Genomic DNA, 13,842 nt, shown 5'->3' with positions numbered 1-13,842 from the left:
CTTTGAATGCCACAGTATACATCTAAATTTAGTCCTATGAAATGTAAAGCTATGATAGCCATTTAAACAAGGAAATTAGTTTAAATAGGAAGCAGTAAGTAGTAGAAGTAAGTGTTCCATCCTTAGTTATGCCTAGGTAAATTACCTTCTTTTGGGGTTGCCATTTTCTTGTCTATTTAATGGTTATACTCAGAGATTGTGTAATTCCTGCTGCCAGGTTTTAGTTGTGAGCCTTTGAAGGGAAAGTAGTGCTTGGCACATGGTGTATGCTCAATAAATATATGTTCAGTTAAAAACACAAAGCATAAATCAGGATTTGTTAATTGGAGAGATTAAAGAGACTCTCAGCACCTTTACCTCTTTGGGGTACAAGATGAGCACAGAGCTAGAGCTACTGTTTATTGGTTACAGCTTTCTGAGTATGTTGCATTGTTTGTTGCTGTTTTGGCAACCAAATGGGAACATTGCCATAAAGTATTCAGAACCAGGTTTTTGAATGGTAGATGAGTTTAAGTTTTATTCCAGGAGTCCATAAATAATTGAGTGGCTTTTCATAAGTGACATATTTTTATACTTCTTGCTGGGAATTTTTGGCATGAAACTTACTGGTAATGTTCATGTTGAGTTGAATTCTAAGAAACCATGGGGTGGGAAGATAGGAGTTTTTAATGGATTTCTGATTTCTTGCTATGTAAGGAATTTGCTCTGTCTTGAATTTATTTGAGTGTGAATATGAAATTTTATTTCTTAAAAGCATCTTATTAATATTTTAAATTCAAGGATCAGTAACATTAGAAAAACCTTAGTTATTGTCCTGTGTGCTTTCAATTTCATTTATGTGTATAGCTTTACAAATTAAAGGGTAGAAAACAGAAGTTTAGTACTTTATAATAGTTTTTGAGGTCCAACAATAGAGTTGTAACATATGCCAAAAAAATCACTGTAGGTAGGAAGTTATTCTCAAGGGAATCTGTTTTATTTATTTATTTTTTAATCTGAAATATCTTGGCCCTTAATAGCATCACATTCCTTTATTATCTGGAATAGAAAGCCTAAGTTATAAGTAGTCAAAGTCTTGGGAAGAGATTTTGAAAGTATTTTTTTAAGTTTTTCCTTATGTATTTTGTAAGAATTAGAGCATAACTGAATATCTGGCAGACATTCTATATGAGTATCTTTATGGTTTTTGTTTTTCAGGCATTTTTAGAATATTTAATCATTCATGAGTTGAGCTTCATTCTTGAGTCATGGATGACAAGGCTTCTGTTGGAAAAATCAGTGTCTCCTCAGACTCTGTATCTACTCTTAATAGTGAAGATTTTGTCTTGGTTTCCAGGCAAGGAGATGAGACACCATCTACAAATAATGGAAGTGATGACGAGAAAACAGGACTCAAGGTAAAACTCCATAACCTAAGATTCCTTTGCTTAGCCTTGCTAGGCTCATTGCAAAACTTGGCCTATAATAGGAAGGTATATGGAGTGCAACTGAAAAAAGGGAAGTAGTGTCCTAACTTTTTTAATAGTAAAGACTTTTATTTGTAATTAGTGATGGTGACGAATTTATATTTGATTAAGGATTTTCAATTTTATTAGCTTCTAAGTCTTCCAATACCCCAATTGTGAAAACTAGTGGTCATAGTAGAAATATTTATGACCTTAGTATTGGTTTTATTTTCTCATTAAATTAGAGATGATTATTTCTTCTGGTTCTGGTATATGTAGTGTAAAAGCAAGGGCAGGTCAGCAGTGTAATTTATAAAAATAAATTTTAGGATTATTGAAACAATATTAAATACTTTGATATTGGCCATTTTTGTTTGTTTATATTTTCTAAGCCAAATGAACAACTGTTTTACTTTTTTTCCCATACTTTGTTAATCATTGTCTTTATGAATATTAGGAAGAACACTGTTAATGCCATTTAAAGTGTAAATTGCTTTAAAAATATTTCAGTTCGTGTTTAAGTTTATTCATTCAACAAGTATTTATTGAGTGTTGACTGTGTGCCAAGTACTAAATACTGGGGATACAGTGGTGAATAAGATTGCAAAGCACCCTACCCTCTTAAGAGTTATTATTCTAATGGAGGAAACAGACTTTAAGCACATAAGAAAGTGAATAGGTTACGTAAATGAAACGAAATGGGGAAGAAGGCCAAGGAGAAATCCAGGAGGAGAGCTTTTTAAAGGGAACAGAAGACAGATCCTGAAGAGGACCACCGTTGTTAGGACAGAGATTAGAGCAGAGTGACTAAAGGAAATAAAAAGTGGTAAACTGATATCCAGTGCTTGGCTGAGCCTGCATCATGTAGACCTTTGTAGAGCTTAGGAGAAATTTGGACTTTGTTATAAATGTGAAGGAATCTTTTGGAGAGTTTTCAATGGGGGCATGATATGATTTGCATTTTAAAAAGCTCACTGACTGATAGAGACTTCTAGCAGGGCAGCGTAAGGAGATGTGTGGACCTGCTCCTTAGCAAAATTGGTGGCAGTGATTAAAACAAACAATGATTTACAGTCTTTGGAAATGTTCTAAAGGGTATACAGCAAGTAAAGAAACATTTATTCAAGGAAATTTACTAAAATTTGGTAAAGAATCTGTGGTATTTGAACCAAGACCTATTGCTTCCCTCATCTATCCCAGCTGAGCAAAATGGTAACCCCATTCTCAGTGCAATCAAGAAGACAGGATTCTCACCCGACCCTCGCCCCTGACTCCTAGTTGGAGGGCTATCTTCCAGGGAATAACAGGGCAGTTGCATTTCAAATCCTGCCTCCAGCTACTTTTGCTAGCCAAGTATGACTCAGAGATGGGGGGGGGGTGCCCTTTTTTTGCCTGGGATAGAGGCTCTCCTTTGGGCACAGTGCTACTTAGAATACTGAGGGTCCAATTGCCCTAGCCTCTAAAATAGTGGTTCCCCACCAGTACAGACAAACCAAGAAGACTTGAGACTACTATACCACCTACAACCACCATGTACTCAGCTTCTAAAGATGGGATGTCTCTCAGGGTAAAACATGCTATTGTTCCATCTCCTAACTTCACAACTGTGGCTCTCAGATTTTCCCTGTAGTGAAAAGGGTGTCATAAAACAGCTCCTAATCCTTTCCCAGAGAAACTGACTTTATTTACAGTAGAGTGTAAAGAAATTCAAGCCTAAGGGTATTCTCAAAAACAGTAGACCTTGTGGTGAAAGGTAATTGGAGAGTAGATTGATAGATTGATTGAACATATAGATTTAAGTATAGGTTTACTGGGAGGAGACTGACTCTTAGAACAGATCTCAAACATGGACCTCTGAAACTCCCTTCAAAGTAATGTCAGTTTGGTTAGTTTATTCTGTGGAGTAGTTTATACCCAAGTGCATTGTTGAAAACTATAGAGCAGTTGGCCATAATTAGTGGAGTTTAACATCTATGGTGGTCAGAGAAGGAGTCCAAGCACTCTTTCAAAATTGCTCTCATTTTAGGATTACTATAGACAAAGCCAAATCTCTCCAGGGGAGCAAGTTAGAGGTTTAACAGTATAGGAATTAGGGGAATAGAATTTAGGGAAATAAGCTATCTAGCTACTAAATAAACAAGCAAGCATAAAAAAAATAACAAGTCCCAGAGTGGAGAGACCAGTACTGTGAATTGGTACAATATATTATCTAAAATATCCAAGTTTCCAACACAAAATTGTGAAACATGCAAAGAAACATGAAAAAATAACCTGTATGTCCTTTTTTTAAAAATAAAAAAAAAAAAGAGCAGGCAGTAGATACTGGTTATGAGAGTGACATGTTGGACTTAATACATAGATTCTTCAAAGTGGCCATTAAGTTCAGTGAACTAAAAGAAATCTCGCTTAAAGAAATAAAGTATGATGACAGTGTCGTATCAAATACAGAATATCATTAAAGAGATAGAAATTATTAAAAAAGGAACCAGTTGGAAATTCTGAAGTGGAAAAGCACAGCAGCTGAAACCGAAAATTCACTAGAGGGGATCAACAGTAAATTTCAACTGGCAAAAGAATTAATGAGAGGTGTTTTCGGGAGTTTTAGGATAAACTTTACTACCATCCTACCCTCAAAGAACACTGATTTAGACAATCAGTCATGGACCAGAGTGCCTTTGTGGAAGTCGAGGGGTCTATCAGGTTTCAGCATGCTTGGACCAAAAAACATCCAAGATTGGATCCATTGAAGACTGTGAAAGGAGCTGTTTTACTTTACCTGTGTCACCTTTCCCCCAAGATAGCACAGCTCAATGCCAGTAGAGACTTTCTCTGCCCATGATTTTCTCCATGTGGGAAATTGAGAGCAGGTGCTGGATTCCCCAGCTGTGTGGGATACTCCCAAAACCCATTTCTTTCTCACTCCTTCCAGAATATTGGGTTATGAACTGCACAGCTTGGGGGTGGACAGTCTTGCTGGGAGAACACTGGCTAAGGCTGAGAATGGAACATATGAGAGGAACACATATTATATTAACTGCTTTGGGAACTCTATCAGAAAGTCTATTCATGAGGTGGTCTCCCCTGCTGATCACTTCAGCTGGGCTATGGGTACCACCAAGCTCTGTGCAGCTCACCCAGACACACCCACCCCCAGTGACTGCCTTCTTGTGCATGCTGCTGAGGGCAAGAATGGTCAGAATGAATCTTTGCAGATGGCCAGTGAGCATGCATAGAAACTGGATTCTTTTTTTTTTTTTTTAAAGATTATTTATTTATTTGACAGACAGAGAGCACAAGTAGGCAGAGAGGCAGACAGAGAGAGAGGGGGAAAGCAGGCTCCCTGCCGAGCAGAGAGCCCGATGCGGGGCTTGATCCCAGGACCCTGAGACCATGACCTGAGCCAAAGGCAGAGGCTTTAACCCACTGAGCCACCCAGGCGCCCCTAGAAATTGGATTCTGTGGGATTGGGAGAAACCACATGCTTGAGCAGTCATCGCCACCTTAGGGAAAGCAAATGAGATGGAAATCATCAAGCAGAAGAAATTATTACAAAGGAGAAGAAAGATTACTTAATGTTATCTAGTTCGAAAACAAAAAAATGCAAAAGAGTGCAGAAAGCCTGCATGAACCATGGTATACCATAAAAATAATCTCTGCATTTATTGGTGTGCCAGAGGAAGAGAGGGGGAAATGGGTTGAAAGGTTATAGAGACCTAATGCATGAGAATTTCTCATATTTGGAGAGAAATTTGGACATTTGAGTTCATAAAGCTAATAGGTTTCCCCAAGATTTCAACCCAAACTATTCTTCCCAAGACACATTATAATAAAACTGTCTAAAGTAAAAGACAATTTTTAAAGGAGCAAGAGGAAAAAAAAATATATCACATGACAAGGGAGTCTCCATAAGTCTATTAGCAGATTTCTCAGCAGAAGCTTTGCGGGCCAGAAGAGAGTGAGATGATACACTCAAAGTGCTGAAAGAAAAAACAAAAACAAAAAAAACCCAAGAATGTGTTATTCAGCAAAGTTGCCCTTCAGAAATGAAGGAGAGAAAAAGATATTCCCAAATCCAACTAAGGGAATCTATCATCACCAAACCTTACTAAAAATTCTGAAAGGTGTTCTTCAATCTGAGATGAAAGAATATTAACTAATAAAATGAAAAATATGAAGGTATAAAACTGAAGAAGGTAAGTATGTAGTCAAAATCATAATACTCTTACACTGTAAGATGGTGTGTTGATTAATTCTAGTATAAAGGTTAAAAAGACAAAGATATTAAAAATAACTATAGTGATAATGAATATACAATATAAAAAGTTAATTTTTACACCAAGACCCTAAAATATTGTGGAGGGAAGGGTGGAGTGTTTATATATGATTGAAGTTGTTACAAAAATAAAATACACTGTTACATGAGTAATACATATTAAGATATTTTATGTAAGCCTCATGGTAGCCACAAAGCAAAACCTACAATAGGTAACATGAAAGATAACAGTAAGGGAATCAAAGTATACCACTTTGGAAAACTTTATTTCACACGGAAGACATCAAGAAAGGAAGAAAAGAACAAGGGAGCTATAAATCAGTGAGAAAACAGTAACACAGCATTATAAGTTCTTACCTATAAATAATTACTTTAAATGCAATTGAATTATATTCCCCAAATGACATAGTGTCTGAGAGGATAAAAAATATGATCCCCACTATATTCTGCCTATTAGAGACTCATTTCAGCCTTAAGGACATACACAGACTCAATGTGAAGAGATGGAAAAGCAGTTCCGGGACGCCTGGGTGGCGCAGTTGGTTGGACGACTGCCTCCGGCTCAGGGCGTGATCCTGGAGTCCCGGGATCGAGTCCCACATCAGGCTCCCAGCTCCACGGGGAGTCTGCTTTGCTCTCTGACCTTCTCCTCGCTCATGCTCTCTCTCACTGTATCTCTCTCTCAAATAAATAAATAAAATCTTTAAAAAAAAAAAAAAAAAAAAAGGAAAAGCAGTTCCATGCAAGTGGAAACCAAAAGAGAGCAGGGGTATCTGAATTGATACCAAACAAAGTAGACTTCAAGTCAAAAACTAAAAGAAGAGACAGAAGGAATAATATAATGAAAAATGGGTCAATTCATCAAAAAGATGTACCAGTTGTGAATATATATGTATTTAGCATCAGAGTACCTAAATATATTAAGCAAAAGAAACAGATCTGAAGGGAGAAATAGACCATACGATAATGATAGGGAACTTTAGTAAACTATTTTAAACAATGGATAGATCATTTAGGAATAAAACTAATAAGGAAACATTGGACTTGAACTATACCATAGACCAAATGGACCTAACAGGCATATATAGAACATTCTATCAATAGCAACAGAATACTTACTCTTCTCAAGCATACACAGAACATTCTCCAGGATGGATCATATGTTAGGTCACAAAACGAATCTTAGCAAGTTGAAGACTGAAATTATGCTAAATATCTTTTTTCTAACTATAGAGGTATGAAATTCGAAATTGATAACAGGAGGAAAATTTGAAAATCACAAATATTTGGAAATTAAACGATATATTCCCAAAGAACCAGTGAATCAAAGAAGAAAACAAAAGAGAAATAAAAAATACCTTGAAACCACAACAGAAAACATATTTCACATTCCACAATGTGGAATCTGAGCCAAAAATTGTGGTTGCCAGGGGCAGGAAGTGATGGTGGGAGAAATGCTATGTTGGTCAAAGAGTACAAATTTCCAGTTGTGCATTTATGAGGTTTTGGGAATGTAATGTACAGCATTGGGATTATAGTTAACAATACTATATTACATAATTGATTGAAAGTACCTAAGAGAATACATCTTGAATGTTCTCACCACACACATAGAGATGGTAATTGTGTGAGTTATTGGATCTATTAACTAACCTTATTGTGGTAATCATTCCACAACATGTACACATATCAAATCACGTTAAACAACGTTTTTATTTCAATTAAGTCTCAAAAAAGTTGGAAAAGTACATAAAAAATAGAGACCCACAGATTTTTCATAACAAATAAAATGGGAGAAGTGTTTAAAATATTTTAAAAAACAAACTGTTACCACAGTCGTGAAGAACTATCAAAATAAGCTTAGTGGAAGGCGACACACCAGCCCCCCCCCCCGCCCCACCAAAAGCTCATATTGCACATTCTGTTTATATATAATTCTAGGAGATGCAAAACCTAGAGTCACAGAAGGCAGTTCAGTGGTTGCCTGGGGGTATGATGATGGGATGGGGAAGAAGAATGGGAGTACAGGGGTGCCTGGGTGGCTCAGTCTGTTAAATATCTGCCTTCAGCTCAGGTCATGATCCCAGGGTCCTGGGATCAAGCCCCGAATCAGGCTTCTTGCTCAGTGGGGAGCCTGCTTCTCCCTCTCCCACTCCCTCTGCTTGTGTTCCCTCTCTTGCTGTAACTCTGTCAAATAAATAAAATCTTTTAAAAAAATAAAATGTTTTTTAAAAAAGAATGGGAGTACAGAGGAGTGCAAGGAGTTTTGGACATTATGGATATGTCTACTGCCTTGATTGTGGTATGTGCATATGCCAAAATTCACCAAAGTGCACATTTAAATTATGTGCATTTGAATGTACATGTGCTTGCTTTGGCAGTACATATACTAAAATTGGAACAACACAGAGATGATTAACATGGCCCTTGTGCAAAGATGACATATAATGTACATCAATTACATACTGTAATAAATACATTTTTTTAAAGATTTTTAAAATTTCTTTGACAGAGACAAAGCAAGAGAGGGAACACTAGCAGAGGGAGTGGGGGAGAGAAGCAGCCCTCCTGTCAAGTAGGGAGCCCGATGCGGGGCTCAACCCAAGGACCCTGGGATCACGACCTGAGCCGAAGGCAGAGGCTTAACGCACTGAGCCACCCAGGCACCCCACAAATATGTTTTTTTAAAAGAAAGAATTTAACAATTTTTGTTATTTTTATTTTATTATTTTTACTTTTTTATTAAAGAGGCTCCACACCTCTGTGTGGTCATGAATTTACCACCCTAAGATCAGGAGTCACATGCTTTACAGACTGAGCCAGCCAACCACTCTTAAAAGAAGGAATTAATAAACTTGAAGATCAGTAGAAATACCCAAAGAACAGAAAGAATAAACAATGAACAAAACCACAGAGAAAAATGAGATGTTATTCAGTGTAATAACATCCTTGTATGTGTTTCAGAAGGAGAGGAAGAAAATGAGCAGAAAAAATATTTAACAAAATAATATCTGAAAATTCCCACATTTATTTATTAAAAAGCAATTCATATCTAAGAAGCTCACCATACTCTTAAGTAAGATAAACTCCGATCCACAAAAAGGCATATCTTAGTAAAATGTTGAAAACCAAAGACGGGGGTGGGGAGATCTTAAAAGTAATGAAAGAAAAATGATTCATTTCCTGGAAGGGAACCTCAGATTTATAGCTGACTTATCAGCAGAAATAGTGGATGCTTGAAGCCAGTGGGATGGCATATTCAAAGTGCTCAAAGAAAAAACTGTTAGCCAAGAGTCCTAGCAAAACTGTTAGTCAAAACTGAAGATGAAATAAAGATATTTTGAAATAAAAACAATTTACTGCTATCAGAACCACCTTGCAAGAAATACTGATACTTATTCTGGCTAGAAGCAAGTGACCCCAAATAATTTTAATCCGTAGCACCAGTAAAGATAATTGTGTAACGGTAAAGACAGTATGAATACATTTTTCTTCTTTTGTGTTATATATACAATATGTACTCATAATGTACATATATTGTACTCATAATATACGGATATATGATCTATTTGCCAGTCATTAAAAAAAAAAAAACAAGGTAGGTTAGAGCAGAGCTGTATTACAGCTTAGGAAATGACTTAATATGGTAATTCAAAACTCAAAAGCAAATGAAGAGGACTAGGATTGACAAAATTAATACAACAAAATAAATACATATTTTCTCATCTTTTCTAGAAGACACACCATTATATGAAGTTACAATTATAAAATGTGTTGATTTGTAATATTTATGGATACAGTATGTATAATAATACCATAGGGGAATACTGCTATATTTGAATAATTTTTTGTATCTTACTAGAATTTAGGTAGTATATATTAGAACGTGATTCTAACAAATTAAGACATGCATGGCAAGTTCCACAACTACTAAAGTGATATACACACATTAAAGAAATATCAATGCATATTAGAAAATATCCACTAGATACTAAAAAAGCAGGCAGTATGGGATACAGCTTATTAAATGTATGTAGGAAAATTTCTACCTGTAAATTCCTATATTATGAAAGAAGGAAAATTTCAAATCAATAACCTCATCTTTCACCTTGAGACATTGGAAAAAGAAGGGCAAACTAAGTGTAGAACAAGCCAAAGTAGGGAACAAAAGATTAGAGCAGAAATCAGTGAAACAAAATAGAAAAGTAATGGAGAAAAATCAATAAAACAAGCACATGTTTCTTTCAAATCAACAGAATTAGCATTACCTTAGATTGACCAAGAAAAAGAGAAATTACTAGGATTAAAACTGAAAGAGGGGGCATTACTGCCAAACTTAAATAGGATTATAAAGGCTTATTAGGAATAGTAATATGCCAAGAAATTAAAGAACTTAGTGAAATGGATACAGTTGTAGAAAAATACTAATGAGACTAAGTGTGACTAGACCTTTGACAAGAAGTTGAATTAGTAATAAAAAATATACCACAGAGAAAAGCTCAGGCCTAGATGGCTTTATTTCTGAATTCTACCAGATGCTTAAATCAGAATATCAGTTCCTCATAAACTTCCAAGAAATAGAAAAGGAGAGAATATTTCATAACTAAATCTATGAGGGTGCCACTGTACCAATGCCAAAATTAGACAAAGACATCACAAGAAAGCTATATGTCAGTATCTTAAAATATGGACACGAAAGTCCCCAACAAAATATCAGGATATTTAATTCAGCAGTATATGAAAAGGATTACATACCATGATCAAGTGGGATTTATCCCAAGAATGTAAGTTGGTTTAACAACTGAAAATCTGTGAATGTAATATAATATATTGATGGAACTAAAAACAAAACCACATGATCATTTTTAGTAGGCACAGGAAGAATGTTTGATGAAACCCAACACCTATTTATAAAAATAAAGAAATGTAGAAAATAAATCAATTATGAATAGAACTTCCTCAACCTGATTAATAGCATCTATGAAAAACTCACAGTAAGAATCATTCGTGCTAGTGAAAGAGTAGATTCTTACCCTTTAGTTCAGACCCAAGACCTGGGTGTCTGCACTTGCAGCCTCCCAGTTAGGCATTGTACAACCAGGGCAGTTAGGCATGCAAAAATATTATACCCAGGTTGGAAAAAAGGAAGTAAAAACTCTGTTTGCAGTTGACATGAATTTATATATGGAAAACCCTATGAAATGTGGGGGGAAAACCTATTAAAAGTAAGTTCAGCAATATTACGGGATACAAGATCAACATACAAAGTTCAATTTTTTATACACCTGGAATGAACAATCTTAAAATAACAATGAAAAAACATTTATGATAGCATGAAAAAGAATGAACTAAGGGGAGCTGGGTGGCTGAGTTAGATTGGTGTCTGACTTTTGATCTCAGCTGTGGTTTTGATCTCGGGGTTGCACGTTGAAGCCCCCCATTGGGCTCCACACTAGATGTGGAACCTACTTTAAAAAAAGAGAAGAAATGAAATAGTGTTAAGTTAAACAAGTGAAAATCTTATACTTTGAAATCTGTAAAACATTGTTGAAATTAAAGAAGAGCTCAGTAGATGGAAATTCATACAGTGTTCATGAAACTGATCTGCACTTTCATTGCAATCTATTAGAATCCTAGGTAACATCCATGTAGATGTTTATATGCCAGTTAAAATTCATTTTGGATTTCAAGGGACTTTGAATAGGCCAAAGTAATCTTGAAAATGAAGAACAAAGTTGGAGGACTCAAACTTTGTAATTTCAAAACTTATTATAAAGCAGTGGTAATCAAGACAGTGGTACTGACATAAAGATAGGCATATAGATCATTGGAATACATTTGAGAGTTGAGAATAGAATCATTTCTGTGGTCCACTGATTGAGACAAGGTTTACTAATGCCATTCAGTTGGGAATAGGTTTTTTTTTTTCAACAAATTGTGCTGGGACAACTAAATAGCCTCTTTCAAAAGAATGAAGTTGTACCCTTACCTCACACCATATACAAAAATTAGCTTAAAATGGATTATAGACTTCATTGTAAAGCTCTTAGAAGAAACAGGGGTAAATTTTCATGACTTCAGATTTGTCAGTGGATTCTTTGATATCACACCAAAAGCATAAGCGACAAAGGAAGAAAGACGTAAGATAAAGATAGAGAAGATGTTTATCAACTACTAAATGGATAATGTGGTATACAATTATTTAAAATATTTTATAATATATGTTATGTTTATCATCTTTAAAAGGAATGAAGTACTGATACATGCTACAACATAGATGATCCTCAAAGACATGTTAAATAGCAGTCAAGTCACAAAAGTCCAGAAATTGCATGGCTCCATTAATATGAACTGTCTAGAATAGTCAAATCTTCAGAGGCAGAGGATCAGTTAGTTGTTGCTTATTTAGGTCTGGAGTTATTAGGGGAAAGAGAGTTGAAACCTAACAGTGGTAGTTTTGGTGTTTTGGGGTTTTTTTGTTTGTTTTGTTTTGTTTTTTGAGGTGATGAAAACGTTTTAAATTGACTTTGGTGTGGGTTGCACATACCTGTGAATATACTCAAAACCATGAGTTGTATCTGGCCTGCTCCATGGAGAATGGGCAGTCAAGAGGCAACATTGATAGCAAAAAGATTAGATAGAAGACTGTTTCATTCATTAAAGGGAGAGAGAATGTTGACTTAAGACTAGAAGGTGAACGTGGTCTGATTCAGGATATATTTTCAAGGTAGAACTAATAGGGTGGGCAAATTAGATGTGGGATTTGAGGCAAAGAGAGAAATAAATGATGGTTCCTAATTTTTGGCCTGAGCTGTTACATATATGGTAGTGCCATTTATTTAAATGGAAAGAGGACCAGCATTGGGTTAGAGGGACCAGAAGTTGAACATGTTAAATTTGAGATGACTATTATGTGTCCATTTCTTGATGTCAAGTAGTTGATTATATGAGATTGATCCTCCGGAGCGACTGTGGCTGGCATCAACAGTATATAGATGGTATTTAAAGCTATGGGATTAGATGAGATCACCCACAGAGTGAGCATAGAAACTGAAGAGTTGAGTGAAGAACTGATTCTTGGAGTACTTCAACATTGAGAGATGGAGATGAAGAGAAACCAGCAGAGAAGACTGAGAAGATATAACTAGATATAAAGAAAACTAGATTGGAATGCCTTTGAAAAGAGATGAAGAAAGTGTTTCAAGAGAGCGGGAATAACCAGGTATGTTAGATTCTGCTGAGAGGTTGCTTTCGATGGTGACTGAAAAAAGACAGGATAGAGGCCTGGGTGATCCTTAAGAAGGGTGTCTTTGTTTTTGCTTGCTTTTTGTTTTCAAGAGAGAGATTAGATTATTAGCAGCATTCTTAATGGGTTGGGTGGTAAATGGTAGGTGAGGAAGAAGTGGTAGTATAACAACCGTTCTAAGGATTTTTGCTAAAAAGAAAGAGAACAAGAAAAAAAACCATGGTACCTGAAGAGGAATAGGGATTCCAGTGAGATGTTATGATATAAATGCGCCAATAGGAGTTATTCGTTAAAGAGGAAGACATTACTAGTACCAGAGAAGAGCAAAGTCTTTGATTAAGGAGAGGGGTTTCCATTTGCGTGAGTAGAGGGATTAGCCTAGGAACAGCTTCTGTAAAAGGAAGGAAGATAGCATGAACAAGTACACTTGCAAATAGATCAATCTTCTCTCTTTCTGGGTGTCTTCCATTTGAAAATTTTCTTGTTAATTTTTGAAGTACTGTTTGAGTTACTCTTCCAGTTTCTAATTTGATGAATCTTTTATGGTAAATGGGAAGGACCCTCAGGACTCCTCCAGAGAACTTTTTTTCTTGCTCTCTCATCTTATCTTGTTTACTGAAAAGAAATGTTCTGTTTTTTAGACCAGGAAATTGAGCAATATGCCCTACAAATTTAAAATGTTTCCTCTCTGTATTTTCAGTACATCTCTGCAGTATATTGGAGTATTGTATGTAGAACTGGTAAGTGAAGAAAGTAATAGAATTATTGTTCAGTCTATGGGATTAAAGTAAAGTATGATGGAATTGCTGCAACATGTTGCTTAGTGATACTCTTCTTTTTGAAACTGTTTTTTTCAGCTACTACTGTATTTTAAAATT

At 35.7% G+C, this 13,842-nt stretch overlaps 1 protein-coding gene and 1 non-coding gene across 5 annotated transcripts in view; both read left to right on the top strand.

The window, feature by feature from the left end:
• The window catches only part of RABGAP1 (RAB GTPase activating protein 1), a 155,140-nt gene that overhangs the window by 16,089 nt on the left and 125,209 nt on the right, over positions 1 to 13,842 (top strand). The window contains exons 1-2 of one of the 4 annotated variants that reach the window (XM_044264954.1): positions 1,315 to 1,397; positions 12,657 to 12,940. In XM_044264954.1, the coding sequence (XP_044120889.1) occupies positions 12,905 to 12,940 (36 nt within the window). In that variant the 5' untranslated portion in view covers positions 1,315 to 1,397; positions 12,657 to 12,904. Of the gene's footprint in view, positions 1 to 1,197; positions 1,398 to 12,653; positions 12,941 to 13,664; positions 13,705 to 13,842 lie in introns of those variants that run through there. The other 3 variants (XM_044264955.1, XM_044264956.1, XM_044264953.1) reach the window with 3 other exon arrangements.
• On the top strand, positions 8,084 to 8,191 carry LOC122917882. Its single transcript, XR_006386507.1, has one exon. It is a non-coding gene; the product is annotated as a U6 spliceosomal RNA (small nuclear RNA).

Source organism: Neovison vison, chromosome 9, assembly GCF_020171115.1.
Source record: "Neovison vison isolate M4711 chromosome 9, ASM_NN_V1, whole genome shotgun sequence".
NCBI lineage: Eukaryota > Metazoa > Chordata > Mammalia > Carnivora > Mustelidae > Neogale > Neogale vison.
Note: the sequence above shows the minus strand (reverse complement) of the source record. Positions and strands in the feature narration are given on the sequence as shown.